This window comes from Gadus chalcogrammus, chromosome 5 (genome assembly GCF_026213295.1).
Source record: "Gadus chalcogrammus isolate NIFS_2021 chromosome 5, NIFS_Gcha_1.0, whole genome shotgun sequence".
Taxonomy (NCBI): domain Eukaryota; kingdom Metazoa; phylum Chordata; class Actinopteri; order Gadiformes; family Gadidae; genus Gadus; species Gadus chalcogrammus.
The window spans coordinates 19,084,407-19,097,920 of NC_079416.1; the positions used below are offsets into that span (position 1 = coordinate 19,084,407).

General features: G+C 49.2%; 1 protein-coding gene across 1 annotated transcript; it reads right to left on the bottom strand.

Annotated features, from left to right (window-relative positions):
• Positions 1–5,778: 5,778 nt before the first annotated feature.
• Positions 5,779–13,512, bottom strand: psen1 (presenilin 1; the record flags this gene model as incomplete). The annotated part of the gene is made up of 9 exons (XM_056589767.1): positions 5,779–5,967; positions 6,629–6,747; positions 8,206–8,382; positions 9,579–9,677; positions 10,265–10,363; positions 10,854–11,074; positions 11,431–11,498; positions 12,239–12,380; positions 13,286–13,512. Coding segments are annotated over 9 exons (1,308 nt in total), but the record flags the coding sequence as incomplete, so codon positions are not given.
• Between the last annotated feature and the right edge of the window lie 2 nt (positions 13,513–13,514).

The following is a 13,514-nucleotide window of genomic DNA, read 5'->3' on the forward strand; positions in this document are numbered from 1 at the left end:
AATCACTGCGCGTATAGGGCAATTACGGGCCCCCGTAACTCAAGAGTGACCGCAGCCTTTTCACGCACTGTAATTTAAGGAGAAGTAAAAATAACGCTAAATCAGCGTGTGCGCTAGTTGTTGCGCACTATAGGTGGTTCTTAGGGAAGTTTACGGCCACTTTTGTGCTAACCAACGTCCTCATTATGTCGCTATATGCTCCGGGAATGCGGGTACGGGGATATCCGCAAATACCCCAGACCGTGTTTATCCAGTTATTTCAACTGAAATCTTGGTGTTAGTTAAAGGTAGGATATTGATGGTAAAAATGGAAAGTACAGCTAATTGTACTCCGATATGACACGAGGAAGGAGTGAAAGTGACAGTAGGCCTGCTATGAAATTGAGGCAAACCACTCTTGGCGCAATCAAATCACCACCCAGTTATTTTCATATTCAGGCCTAGGAAACGACAGCATGTCTCCCACAGCTGGGCGTTATTTATTACATGCAGACATATAAACACCACACAACTTATTTCGGGCTTGTAGTGCAGAACCTTCTTGCCATGTGAAAGACGTGTTTGTCCTTCATCATGCTCCAAAAGTGTCCAGAAAGTGCTTGTGCGTGTTTGTGTGTCCCTCTTTGCGCCCGCAGACTCAGAGACCGACACGTACCAACCGAGGTTCGGACAAACATGGACTGCGTGGGATGTGTTCCTCAAACATACATGATGCATACATAATCAGTGTGCTAGGTGGTACCGGAGCCAGGATTCTTAGACCAGCTCATAGACCAGCTCAACCCAAAAAATGAAATAGCCGTATATAGACTACAGACTCCAAGAGAAATGTGTCTAGTCGTAATGACATCCTTAGGCTTATGTTTTAGTAAGTATGGTTGGCTGATCAGCAAATCCTATAAGTGAAGTAAAACCATATTGCAAACTAAAACTGACTGTTGAACATAATTTGCAGGGGAGGACACTGACATAGTAGATTGGGTGTGACTGCAGTGAAGAGAGGTTAAACCCAACGCCAACGTTTGGATGGCGCAATAGCATTATTTAATTTAGTCATGCAGTAACTCCTGGGAGAGTAATTGGCTCCTAAAGTGGCCAAAGTATAGTGCTTCATAGCATCCAGGAAACCCTAAGCATTGGGAAATTCTGATGCTTTCACAACAAAGAGCCACCTGTCATTCCCGTTGGAGTCTCGACGCCAGGGAGAGGCGAGGTTGTGAAGCGGGGAGGTGTTTGTTTCTTCCTGCATCCCGAGGGAGGGCCGTGAGATGTTTACTGGGAATCCAGAATGTTTTGAAGGCCGCCGCAGCAAAAGACCTGCAACTCGGTGTTCCCCCTGCCAACTTTAACTTAGTCAATGATCAACAATCATTTATTTGGTTGGAGTGGGAGAAAGAAATCAGGTAATCGTTTTCTCCTGCTTCTGGTTTTCTGACCCAGGGAAGAGGTGTCAAAAGTAAATCAAAGAAAGGCAAGGATTTGGGTGGAGAAGAATGATCAGCCATGTTTATTACAGACTCAGCTCCACTAAAAGGTGACCACCCACTTCTTCTGGGCCCTGGTTCGGTTAAGATAATATCCAACACATGGGTGTAACCACACACATTCTTGGGGTGGGGGGGATATACAGTAGTAGAACATGTTAAAAATGCCCTCCTTTAACTAACACCGTCAACAGATCTGTCTCGTTAGTTCCTATTTATGTTCAATTGATTTGCGTTTGTCAAGAAAATGCAAACAAACAAAACACACGAAAAGTGCATGACCTCCACCTCCCATATTGAACACATGGTTGCGCCCAGGGTCAGCCAGCCCACACATGTAGATACTCAGATTCAAAATGTTGGCGCTTTTAATTGTCATTTAAGGAGCTCAGAATAAGTTCTAAGAATCTGAGTTCTCCTGAAGTTTTAAGAATCTAAGAATCAGTTCCCCGAAGCACAGAATGACTACTCCTGAGGTTCTAATCCACCGTGCGTCGTTCTGGGCTGTGATGCTAATCTCAGGGGTTTGATTTGGTCAGCAGTCCTCAAATATACAGTATGTTCTAAATGTGCACATTTTCATGTATAAATATCAGAATTCTGGAAAATTCAGTTTTGGGGAGGGGTGACAGTTGGACCCCCCGATGTTTGTCCGTGGTTCCGCCCCTTGATCCAAAAACGTATGTCTTTAAGGTGGGAGCAGACAGGCTTTGGATAGTTATAGAAATGTAAAGAGTTCGAAACAACATCCATTCCCACTTTGGGAGAAAAAAAAAAATTAACCCCCTTTTCAAACAAATTCCACATTGTCCGCACCCGAAATTTCCCCCAAGAAACCCAACTTTGATTCCTGGTCATTACTTCTCTCCATGGCATTAACAAGAGCTCCAAACCCACAAGACCCTGGTCGACGTTGAAACTTCCTTAGCTTTACATTGGTCCCTCCCATCCCTAAAATGTACACATATGTTCTGTCTGGGTAAACACAAGACCTACATGTTCCAGCCACAACCATACAGGACGTCCCACCACATGCAGTTCCCCCATCCAACAAACCGTTTCTATAGCCCCCCCCCCCCCCCGCCACACACATTTAGATCCAGTGCCAGGAAACCCAAGAGACCTCCTCCTGTAGCGTCCAACACCAGCCTCTCTACAGCCTTCATCTCTCCAGGGTTCCTCTTCCCGGTTCCTCTGGAGGAGCTTCTTCACAGCTGCCGGCGGAGCTTCTGCGCCTGCCGCTCCTTGGCCTCAAAGGCGTACCTGGTGTCCTGCAGCTGCTCGATGATCTCCTTGGCCTCCTTCATGTCCTGGGCCAGCTCCTCGTAGCGCTCCATCAGCTCCTGGTTCTCCCGCCGGAGTTCCACCACCAGCTGGCTGAGCTCCCCGCTCTGCTTCCCGCAGTGGGCTTTCAGCTGCTCCATCTCCGACAGCGTCTCCTCCATGCGAAGCACCAGGCTCTCCAGCTTCTCCTTGGACATCGCTGCGTTTTTTTTCCCGGTTCTCTCAGGTGGCCGAGCGAGGAGAGGATCCGTTTGAGGGCAGTTGAAGTATCCCGTCGGAACGCGCTGACTTCTGACTGCGCCCGGCTGGTGATGTTTGAGGTCCAGACGGATCGCTAAGTGGTAATCCCCTCCCTTGAAGATACGCTAATCCTCTCAGGGACATGCTATTCAGGGAAGCCCTGGACCACATGGGATGTGAGCCTTTACCTGAACAACACCCCCCATGGAGTCCTCAGTTGGCAAATAGGATGAGGGTGATTGACGAGGTTACATCATCTTGTGATTCCGGTCGTGTCCCCTTCCCAAGTTGAAACAGCTTACACACCTCGAGCGTCGTAAGGCGTGCAAAGATCGCTGGGAGGGGACATGTCCAGAGAGATCACAAACAAATGGCGCGCGTTGTAAAACATGAGCTAAACTGTGGCGGATCAACCCACTAGTAAGATGTCCGTTTAAAAAGGTGACATATTATAGGGTTAGTGTGAGTGTGATTAGCCGTTACGAGCCGTTTAGAAAATCTTGCCCCTTCTGACATCACAAGTGAGCGTGGCCACCTATATCTACCAGCCTGCCCAGTGGACTGGAGCAAACGTCAACTGGCACATGTAACACCAACGGAACAGCAGGATGCCGCAATGGGGGGAGATCCACCACGACAAGACACTAAAGGCCGGCATCCCCCTGCAGCCAGGACAAAACGGTCCCCATGGCGACACAGTTAACACCTTGCCGCGTTCTAGGCACTGGGCCAATCACAGGACGGGCCAGTTGGCAGCATGGGGCGACTCGTTCACCAGGGAAATTCCCTGACCCAGAATTCCAACGGATGTTGACGGAGTTCCCACATTATGGACCCGAGTGATCTTGGGCCCGTCTTGGTTCTTCACCCTGGCAGGCGGATCTGAATGCGGAGCCAGGGTGAAGAAGCAAGATGGCCGCCGGGTCAATAGGGCCTTCAGTGTTGAAGGTCAAGGTCTCTCTCCCCTTTTGCTCTCGTTAGGCGCTTGGTAACTGCAGGGTCCTAACCTTACACGGCCGCTAGATGTTTCAGATGAACGTTCGAGATTGTACGATTATTTTAAGATATTTTAAGGAAAATCCTGTGTTTTTTTTTCGCTCTGCATTCATCACTGTGCTTAAGAAATAGCAGTTGTATTTAAACCAATTTCATCTTGGGAAAAATATTTGTAACCATAGTGAAGGAAGACGGACGAAGGACTGTGTTCTTGTTTCAGTATTTATTAAAAAAAGAGAAGAAAAAAAATGACACATACGTTAAAGAAATCACTGTTGCATAATGTACATAAATGTACACATGCACGACAGCAAAACAATCAATCACGCATTACAGCCAATCAGACAATCAACAATCAGGATAAAAGTCTCCGCAGGCTGACTTTGACCTCCATGTGAGCAGCGAGAAACAGGAAGTCAGTCGTCAGCGCAACTCCTGACAACGCCCCCTACCGGCATATTGCGTAAGGAATGATGGCCCCGCCCCCGAGAGACTGATATCCGCACCTGGACACTCACACACTCAGTCACACAGCGTAAAGTGTCCCTATGTCGCCACCAGGCGTGGCGCCTCATTGGTTGTCACAGGTCACGTCAAACTTGTGACATCACAAGTGGGCGGGTCCTCCCGGACGCCGCGTCCGACTCCAGCGGGGGCCACGCGTGATGCGGTACGTTTGAGATGGCTAGTGAGGGCCAATCACCACCCAGTACAGAGGTCCTTTGATGGGTCGACCAATAGCCGCTCAGAGGTTCACAGCGCTGTACAGTGGTGGCGGTGGGTGTGTCGCCATGGCGACGCGCACGTCGCCGTGCGGTCACGTGACCACTGGTCCGGCAGGAATAAGGGGGCGAATATGTGCGAGTGAAAGAGTGAATGAAACCGAGTGAGTGAAAGAGTGAACGAGATAGTGAGAGAATGCAAAGAGTGCAAGTTTCATGATTCAAAAAAAGATAAAATAATAATCATCTTTCCTTCTATAATAACTACGCTTACACATGTTCACCTTGGGGAGGGAGAGCCAGCTCAGACCGGTGACGGGGCTGATGGGTAATGATCTCAGTGCTCCACGGTCCCAGGCTTTGGAGAACAGGATCATCCTCTTCCCCTCGTCATCATTAAGGTAGTTTAGTTTCAGGAAAGTCTTTCTACAGACGATGCAAACAATGTAATCGCAATGACGCTGAAATGTTAGCAGGCGCTAAAATGTTAGCAGACCCACTGCAGTGGTGTTGGAACGAACCATCACCGCAGTGTCCTTCAGCAAGGCACCTCCTCAGTCCTTGAAATAAAAAGTTCTTCTTCAGTGCACATGCACGGCGGGCCAAAGCAGACGGCGGTGTTAACGTGTGTGTATGGGGCAGGGGAGGGGAACGCAGCGTGCGGGGGAGGGGGGGGGTTGTGCTCTGATCCATCGACCTCTCGGCCAATCAGAGATCAGAACAAGGCCGATCGTCTTCTCCCATTGGCTGGAACGGAGGCAGGACCGGACCATCTGGTTAGCAGCGAGGGGGGACCGCCAACAGCCCGAGATCCGTTCAATTAAAATGATCCTTTTTTTATTCATCGTAAATAAACAAAAAGTGAGGAGGAGGAAGAGGAAGAGGGCTAGGAGGAGGAGGAGGATGGAGGAAGCAAGTCCTTCCAGCATGAAGGTGATGAAACAACTAGTTCCGTTGTTCAGTTCATGAGTCCACAAGAGGCTAATGGGGGAGAGGAAGACTCACCCGTCGCCCCCCCAGCCAGCACCCCTGCCCCGGCCACCAGACCACCCCCCCCCCCCCCCCCCTGTGCCGGGGAGGTCCTGCTAAATGTAAAACTGGTACAGAGCCAGCTCGTCCATGAAGGGCCTCACCAGGTAGTCGGTGGAGAAGTAGAAAAACAGACCGAAGAAGATGGAGATGGGCAGAGCGGGCAGGGCCTTCTTAAAGATGGCCAGCAGGAGCAGCGTCAGACACAGACCCTGAGAGAGAGAGAGAGAGAGAGAGAGAGAGAGAGAGAGAGAGAGAGAGAGAGAGAGAGAGAGAGAGAGAGAGAGAGAGAGAGAGAGAGAGAGAGAGAGAGAGAGAGAGAGAGAGAGAGAGAGAGAGACAGAGACAGAGACAGAGACAGAGACAGAGACAGAGACAGAGAGAGAGAGAGAGAGAGAGAGAGAGAGAGAGCGAGAGAGAGAGAGGGAGAGAGGGAGAGAGACAGAGAGAGAGAGAGAGAGAGAGAGATCAATGGGAAGAAAGAGACACACAGAGAGACACAGACAAAGAGGGAGAGATGGAGGGTGTGAGAATTACGAGAACGAAAGAACAGTCTTTCGAGTCTATAATAAAACCAAAACAATGAGAATACAAATACACGAGAGGCGAGAGAGAGAGAGGCATTGAGACAGAAACAGAGACACAGAGAGACAGAGAAAGAGAGAGAGGTGACACTACAGAGAACAATAGGAGCCAGAAATGGAGAGAATGACAGACAGACAGATGCATACAACACAGAAGAAGAGAGAGAGAGATCGACAGTGAGAGAGAGGGACGGAGGACAGACAAACACAAAGACACAGACAAAGAGAGAGAGAGGCAGAGAAATAGCCAGAGAAACAGAAGGACATCATGAGAGTATGGAGGACTCACCACGAGGATCGCCACGAAGCAGGCCAACGTGGTGTTCCAGTCCCCGCTGGCCGTGGCCGAGGCCTTGCCCACCAGCATGCTGTAGAAGATGAAGTCCCCCAGACCCAGCTTCACACCCCCTGGGGAGCAAGGCAGGCGCGTTAGAGCACACCGACACACACACACCCACACGTCGAATAGGGCTGTCACTTTTTATTAGAAGTTCGAATATTCGTTCGAAGGTGGGGTGAAAAGTTCGAATTCGAAGTGTAATTCTCCATTCGAACTGTAAAAATGCGCTATAAAGAAGAGAGCGGCGAGTGGCTTCTCCTCAATAAAGCGGCCCTCCTGGATTCCCGCTTCTCCCGGTTAGTCCACCTTTCCACTGCACAGAAACATCTCGTGACTGAAAGCCTCTCACACGAGCTCACTGAAACGGAGACCGACACTGATCGCACACGACAGGGAGAAAAGTCCGCTGCTGCGCTGGGCGCGATGGGCAGCCTGTTTGGGGACTTATACAGCACGGCTGACACAAGCAGCTGCAGCGGTAACGGAGAGCTGCGAGACTACTTGTAATTTTCTTTCCGTAAGGAATAAAAAGAGCAGCATGCCGTGTTGGAGGTCGGCCTCACAGATTGTTCGTTTATATAGGCTGTGTGTGCCATGGACGACATGCGCTCCGCATATCGCGCTCCGAGCAGTTATTGTTAATGCGTAAAAGACAGCCGCACTTGTGTGTCGGAGCTTCCTCTTGTTGTGTTTACAAATGTGTTATCAAAGATGTGTTTTTATCCTGTGCTGTTATGAATTCAGTAGGTATACGTGATTTCCACAAGAAATAAAATAATAAAAAGAAACACGACAACAGCTGTTGTCGTGTTTCTTTTTTTTTTTTTTTTTTAATAGTTCTATGGGGGGGGGGGGGGGGGGGGTCGAATGTATTCGAATGTATTCGAATTAATTATGGACATTCGAAATTCGTTCGAATTTCATTTTTGGAAAAAGTGACAGCCCTAAGGTCGACACACGCAAACACACACGTAATTATTGTACAAACAAGCCTTTCCCAACCCATTTTTACGACATTGAGAGGTAGAGGGAGAGCGAGTGTGAGGGGGAGAGGGAGAGGGAGAGGGAGAGAGAGAGGGAGGGAGAGAGAGGGAGACAGACTCTGAACATGTAATTGTCGTGAATAATCGCTTCCTGATCGGCCGGGACTATAAATGGTTCCCGTGCCTTTGACAGTATTTCGGAGACCCAAGCCCATCCCGACAAACGGGTTGTAAAAAGAAAACACACACGTATGATTAAAATCCCATCAGCGTTTCATTGTGATTGGTTCTCACGGACAAAGGATCTTTGTTACCGGGTAGAACTGAGTTCCAAAGACCCCGGGAAGAACTAAATGCTCCAAAAAACCGTCAAGTTACAACTAAATGCCTAATACCTTACGAAAAACGCTAAAGCTACGAAAATAACGTGCCAAGTTCGTAAAAACGCCACTGCCCCGAAAATGTCGAAAATACCGGACTTCCGCAAGTAGAAAACGGATCCAAAAAGTGGGTAGAAACCCCGACGGCGGGGGCGGTACTCACGCTCCTCGTCGTCCTCCTCCTCCACGGGGGGCCGGTCCGAGGGCATCTCCTGGATCTGCCGCCGGGTCTCCTCGGTGGACTGCAGCTGGCCCAGCTGGTTCTGCTGCTGGTTCACCCAGTCCCGGCTGAAGCCGCTGTCCTCCTCCCGCGGGCTGCTGGGGGGGGGAGAGGGCTCGGCTGGGGGGGGCCGCACCACACCACAGCAGGTCATCAGCGACAGTCCCAAGTCCCAAGATGCACTGCGACGTACAAGCCCTATAGAGCTAGGACTATATAGAGATGGGTCTATATAGAGCTAGGACTATATAGAGATGGGTCTATATAGAGCTAGGACTATATAGAGATGGGTCTATATAGAGCTAGGACTATACAGAGATGGGTCTATATAGAGCTAGGACTATACAGAGATGGGTCTATATAGAGATGGGTCTATATAGAGCTAGGACTATATAGAGCTAGGACTATATAGAGCTGGGTCTATATAGAGCTAGGACTATATAGAGCTGGGTCTATATAGAGCTAGGACTATATAGAGCTGGGTCTATATAGAGCTAGGACTATATAGAGATGGGTCTATAATATATAGAGCTAGGACTATATAGAGCTGGGTCTATATAGAGCTAGGACTATATAGAGCTGGGTCTATATAGAGCTAGGACTATATAGAGATGGGTCTATAATATATAGAGCTAGGACTATATAGAGCTGGGTCTATATAGAGCTAGGACTATATAGAGATGGGTCTATATAGAGCTAGGACTATATAGAGATGGATCTATATAGAGCTAGGACTATACAGAGATGGGTCTATATAGAGCTAGGACTATATAGAGATGGATCTATATAGAGCTAGGACTATACAGAGATGGGTCTATATAGAGCTAGGACTATACAGAGATGGGTCTATATAGAGCTAGGACTATATAGAGATGGGTCTATATAGAGCTAGGACTATACAGAGATGGGTCTATATAGAGCTAGGACTATACAGAGATGGGTCTATATAGAGCTAGGACTATACAGAGATGGGTCTATATAGAGCTAGGACTATACAGAGATGGGTCTATATAGAGCTAGGACTATATAGAGATGGGTCTATATAGAGCTAGGACTATACAGAGATGGGTCTATATAGAGCTAGGACTATACAGAGATGGGTCTATAATATATAGAGCTAGGACTATACAGAGATGGGTCTATATAGAGCTAGGACTATATAGAGATGGGTCTATATAGAGCTAGGACTATATAGAGATGGGTCTATATAGAGCTAGGACTGTATAGAGATGGGTCTATATAGACAGGTTTACTAGATGGGTCTATAAACAGACGGGCCTCTATAGAGATGGGGGGGCTGCGGTCCCTCTACTCACCCAGGGGCTCTGGCGCTGGGGGGGCCTCGGGTGCCTGGGTGGTGTTCCTCTTCGGCGGCCACTCCGTGTCGGCCATGTTGACCAGCCAGACCATGGTGGCTGCACACAGCAAGAAGCACATGCTGTCATTAGGAAGAACCGGGAGCAAACCTACCCAAAATGCACCTCACATTTCAAAGTAAAAGTCCCACTGCCACATTCAAAAGATTAAGCTTGATTTTGCTGTGAAATCTGATCTGAACTTCAGGCTGAACCAGGGCTTGCTGCTTTTGCCTTGCGTGCCAACTAAGAAGAGTTATAATCGTTACTACGGCTCTCTGAAGTCCAGATGACAGCCAATCGGAAGTCATCTGGGAGTTCATGAATACCTCCAACCCGTTTTTTGGGGAATTTATTAGAGTTATTCCGATACCATTTCTTGCGTCCCGATACCAATTCCTTCCTTAACTAGAGTATGGGCTGATACCGAGTGTATACAGATACAGCACCTAGATTTGTGATTACTAATAGCACTTGTTCTGGGTAGTGAATGAGTCATGTGACGGTATCGGATCAGCCCATAGACTTGCGTACTCGCCGATACCCGATGGTATTTCCGATACTGGTATCGGTATCGGAACAACTCGATAATTCATGAGTCTCACTGCTGATACATTCCCCCCCCCCCACACAACAACGCTCCTTACAGGAGTAGATGAGGGCTGGGAAGATGGGCTCGTTCCTCTCCTGGGCCGTCTCCACCAGGATCCTCAGAGGACCTTTGGGCGACAGCACCGCCAGCAGATCTGTGGAGACAGGAGAACACAGGGGTCAGATGACACCACCCACACCCAACTCAATGCTCCCTGAGGGGACATCCACACGACCCCTAAGAACCAGAGTGAAGATAAGGGCTCAAACTGGAGTACTCCCTCCCTGCCGGTAGCTTTGGTAAACTGATCCAGAACAAATGTATTCGGTGTCATCATACTTTATAGCCCTACAAGGCTAGGTTGTCAATTAGCTAAACCCAGCATAAGAGACCAACATAAGATTTGCATGCTGTACAGAATGTGGGGAAAATGTGCTTGCATTTAGAAAAAAAACTTTGCCAAACTTCCATCTTAGATTCCAGAGGGAACAGTATGCTAGTGTGTCATCTGATATCATAAACCGTGATCCGTCCGTAAACCCCTTTTCCAACCAATGCAAGGTTAGAGACACCCGTCCACCGACCCACCCAACCCTTGGGGTGTCGATTCATTCATTCATGAAGGAGTGAGCAGGTGAGCTCACCGTAGATGGATATGGCGCCCAGGATGAGCCAGGCGGTCCACTCGGGCAGGTACTTGATGAAGACCAGCGCCATGAGGGCGCTGATCATGATGAGGTAGCTCTGCTGCAGCCGCAGGGGGCCCTTCCAGTGGATGCAGATCATGCCCACCACGCCGAAGTTCCAGATGACCACGGCGATGGTGATGTAGTCCGTGGCCACGTTGTAGGTCTTCAGCACCTCCCTGCGAGGGGACAGGACGTCGTCAGGGACACGGAGGTCACTTCCCGCTCTCTTCCTACCTTCATTGACGATTAAGGCCTAATTGATACTTTAACTTTTTTTATATATCGATGTCTTCATTAAGTCTACCAATACACATTATTCTAGCACTTTGTCTTGGAAAAAGGTGGTCTAGAAATAAAGTTGATCAGCCTGTGTTGATCTGCTGTGATTGGCCGTTTTTAAATGGGAAGACACTCTGATCCTCTACTCAGGTTGAATGGTCAACAGGGTACTGCATTCTGCCCTTTGGACTGAACCCACTGGACCCACTGGAGGCAGATGGAGGCGAAGAGGAAGAGCATGCGATGGACTCACTTGAGGTAGATGTAGGTGAACATGAAGAGTAGGAGGAGGGACGAGAGGAACAGCCAGCCTTGGATCACCTGCCGGGACAAGAGGTCATCAGACACGACGCACCAAGCCGTCGCCACGACAACGCCCCAAGACGCCGCGATACACCAAGCAGGCTCGGTCTCCGTGACGACATTTGGACACCAAGCAGGCTCAGTCTCCGTGACGACATTTGGACACCAAGCAGGCTCAGTCTCCATGACGACATTTGGACACCAAGCAGGCTCAGTCTCCATGACGACATGGGACATGTTATGGATATTCAACAAAGTACGGACAGGTACCCATGACTAATATTACTATAATACGGAAAAAGATACTAGTACTGATACACATTGCATCATTGCAGGCCTTACATTACTACAGTATGTAGATGTACTTACAGCAGTGCCAGCATGAGTCAAGAAGTACTACAGTATGTGCCAATAGCATCAGTCCAACAATACAGTGTGCAGTACTTAGCTGTACTAGCATCAGTCCATCAGTACTACAGTGTGTACATGTATCTACAGCATCAGTCCAACAGTACTGCAGCATGTATGTACAGGTACCAATAGTATCAGTCCATTAGTAATACAGTATGTAGTACTTAATGGTACTAGCCTTTTTCCGACAGTACTGCAGTATGTGGTACTTTGCGATACTAGCGACTACTAGCGTCTCACCAAGGAGCAGCAGTATTAGCATTACTAGCATCAGTACTGCAGTATGTGGTACTTAGCGGTATTAGCATCAGTACTGCAGTATGCAGCAGTACTTGACGGCGGCTCACCGAGTAGCAGCGGTACTTGTACAGCAGCACCAGCACGCCGGTCATGACGATGATGACGCTGATCATGATGAGGGCGTTGAGGACGGCGTACAGCGCCTTCTCTCCCACCGTGTTCTTGTCCTCCGAGAACGGCGTGTAGATCCTGGGAGGGGCAGCGCGGGTCAGTGAGGTCCCGACCAGGGAGGGGGGGGGGGGGGGGAGGGAACAGGGAGGGGGAGGAGGGGGTGGTGACCCTTCTTACACACTTATTGTATGATGTACGTCCTCGCACTTAAAAATAGTACTGAGCATTGTGTAGCATCTTATCCTAGCTATCTTCGTCGTATACGGGGAAGGGGTTAACCAAACAAATGCTAGTGCTTTGCACACTGTTCTATGAACATTCTTACTGTACCGACAGCGATACATCTTTGCTTCTCTTCTTCTGACAAATGTACGTATGTGAGTCACTTTGAATAAAAGCGTGTTACAAGCCCCGAATGTCCACAGGACACTTTTCAGGGTTCAACTTCAGGGTTACACTGACGATTTGCACATCAGTAAAAATCAGTAGAATAACATGAATTCGGGACATTTGGCGTGGGAGTGGAACCCCCTCAGCGCTAGACTGTCACTCCCCCTCCTGCCTGGTCCAGTGCCTAGCCCCGGGGAATAATAAGTGAATGTCCGACCCCCACACCGAAAGGACTCGAAGAACGTTTGTCTAGCGTCTGAAATTCAAGTCCAAGACTGAGATGAACCACCAGGGGGAGAGCTTCCTCCTTACATCCGGTTTTCAGTTCAGGTGTAGTTCCACTGTGCTGGTTGATGGACAGACCGGCCCCACAGCCAATGTATGAGCACCACCTAGTGGCATGATGGAGCCATCGCACTGTAGATGGATGTTTATTTTTAATTTGTTTTGTGCCTTTCTGTGCAGGACGGTGAAGACAACTGGGGAAGTGGGTTGAAAAGTGAGAGGGTGACAAGAGAGTCTAGAACCGTAATCACCCGATGTGGGTCAACACACACACACACACACACACACACACACACACACACACTTACAGTCTCTGCCCGTCACTCTGCGTGTAGAAGCTGACGGACTTGACGGTCGCCACGACGACCACCATGCAGAGCGTGACGGGGACGAAGAGCATGATGACGTGCTTGGCGCCGTACTTCAGCGTCAGCTCCTCGTCGTCGTCGTCCTCCACCGCCGCCGTCACCCCGCCCCCCTGGGGTCCGGTGGCGGGGGGCTGCCCGTTACGCTCCGCCCCCCCGCCCCCTCCAGCGT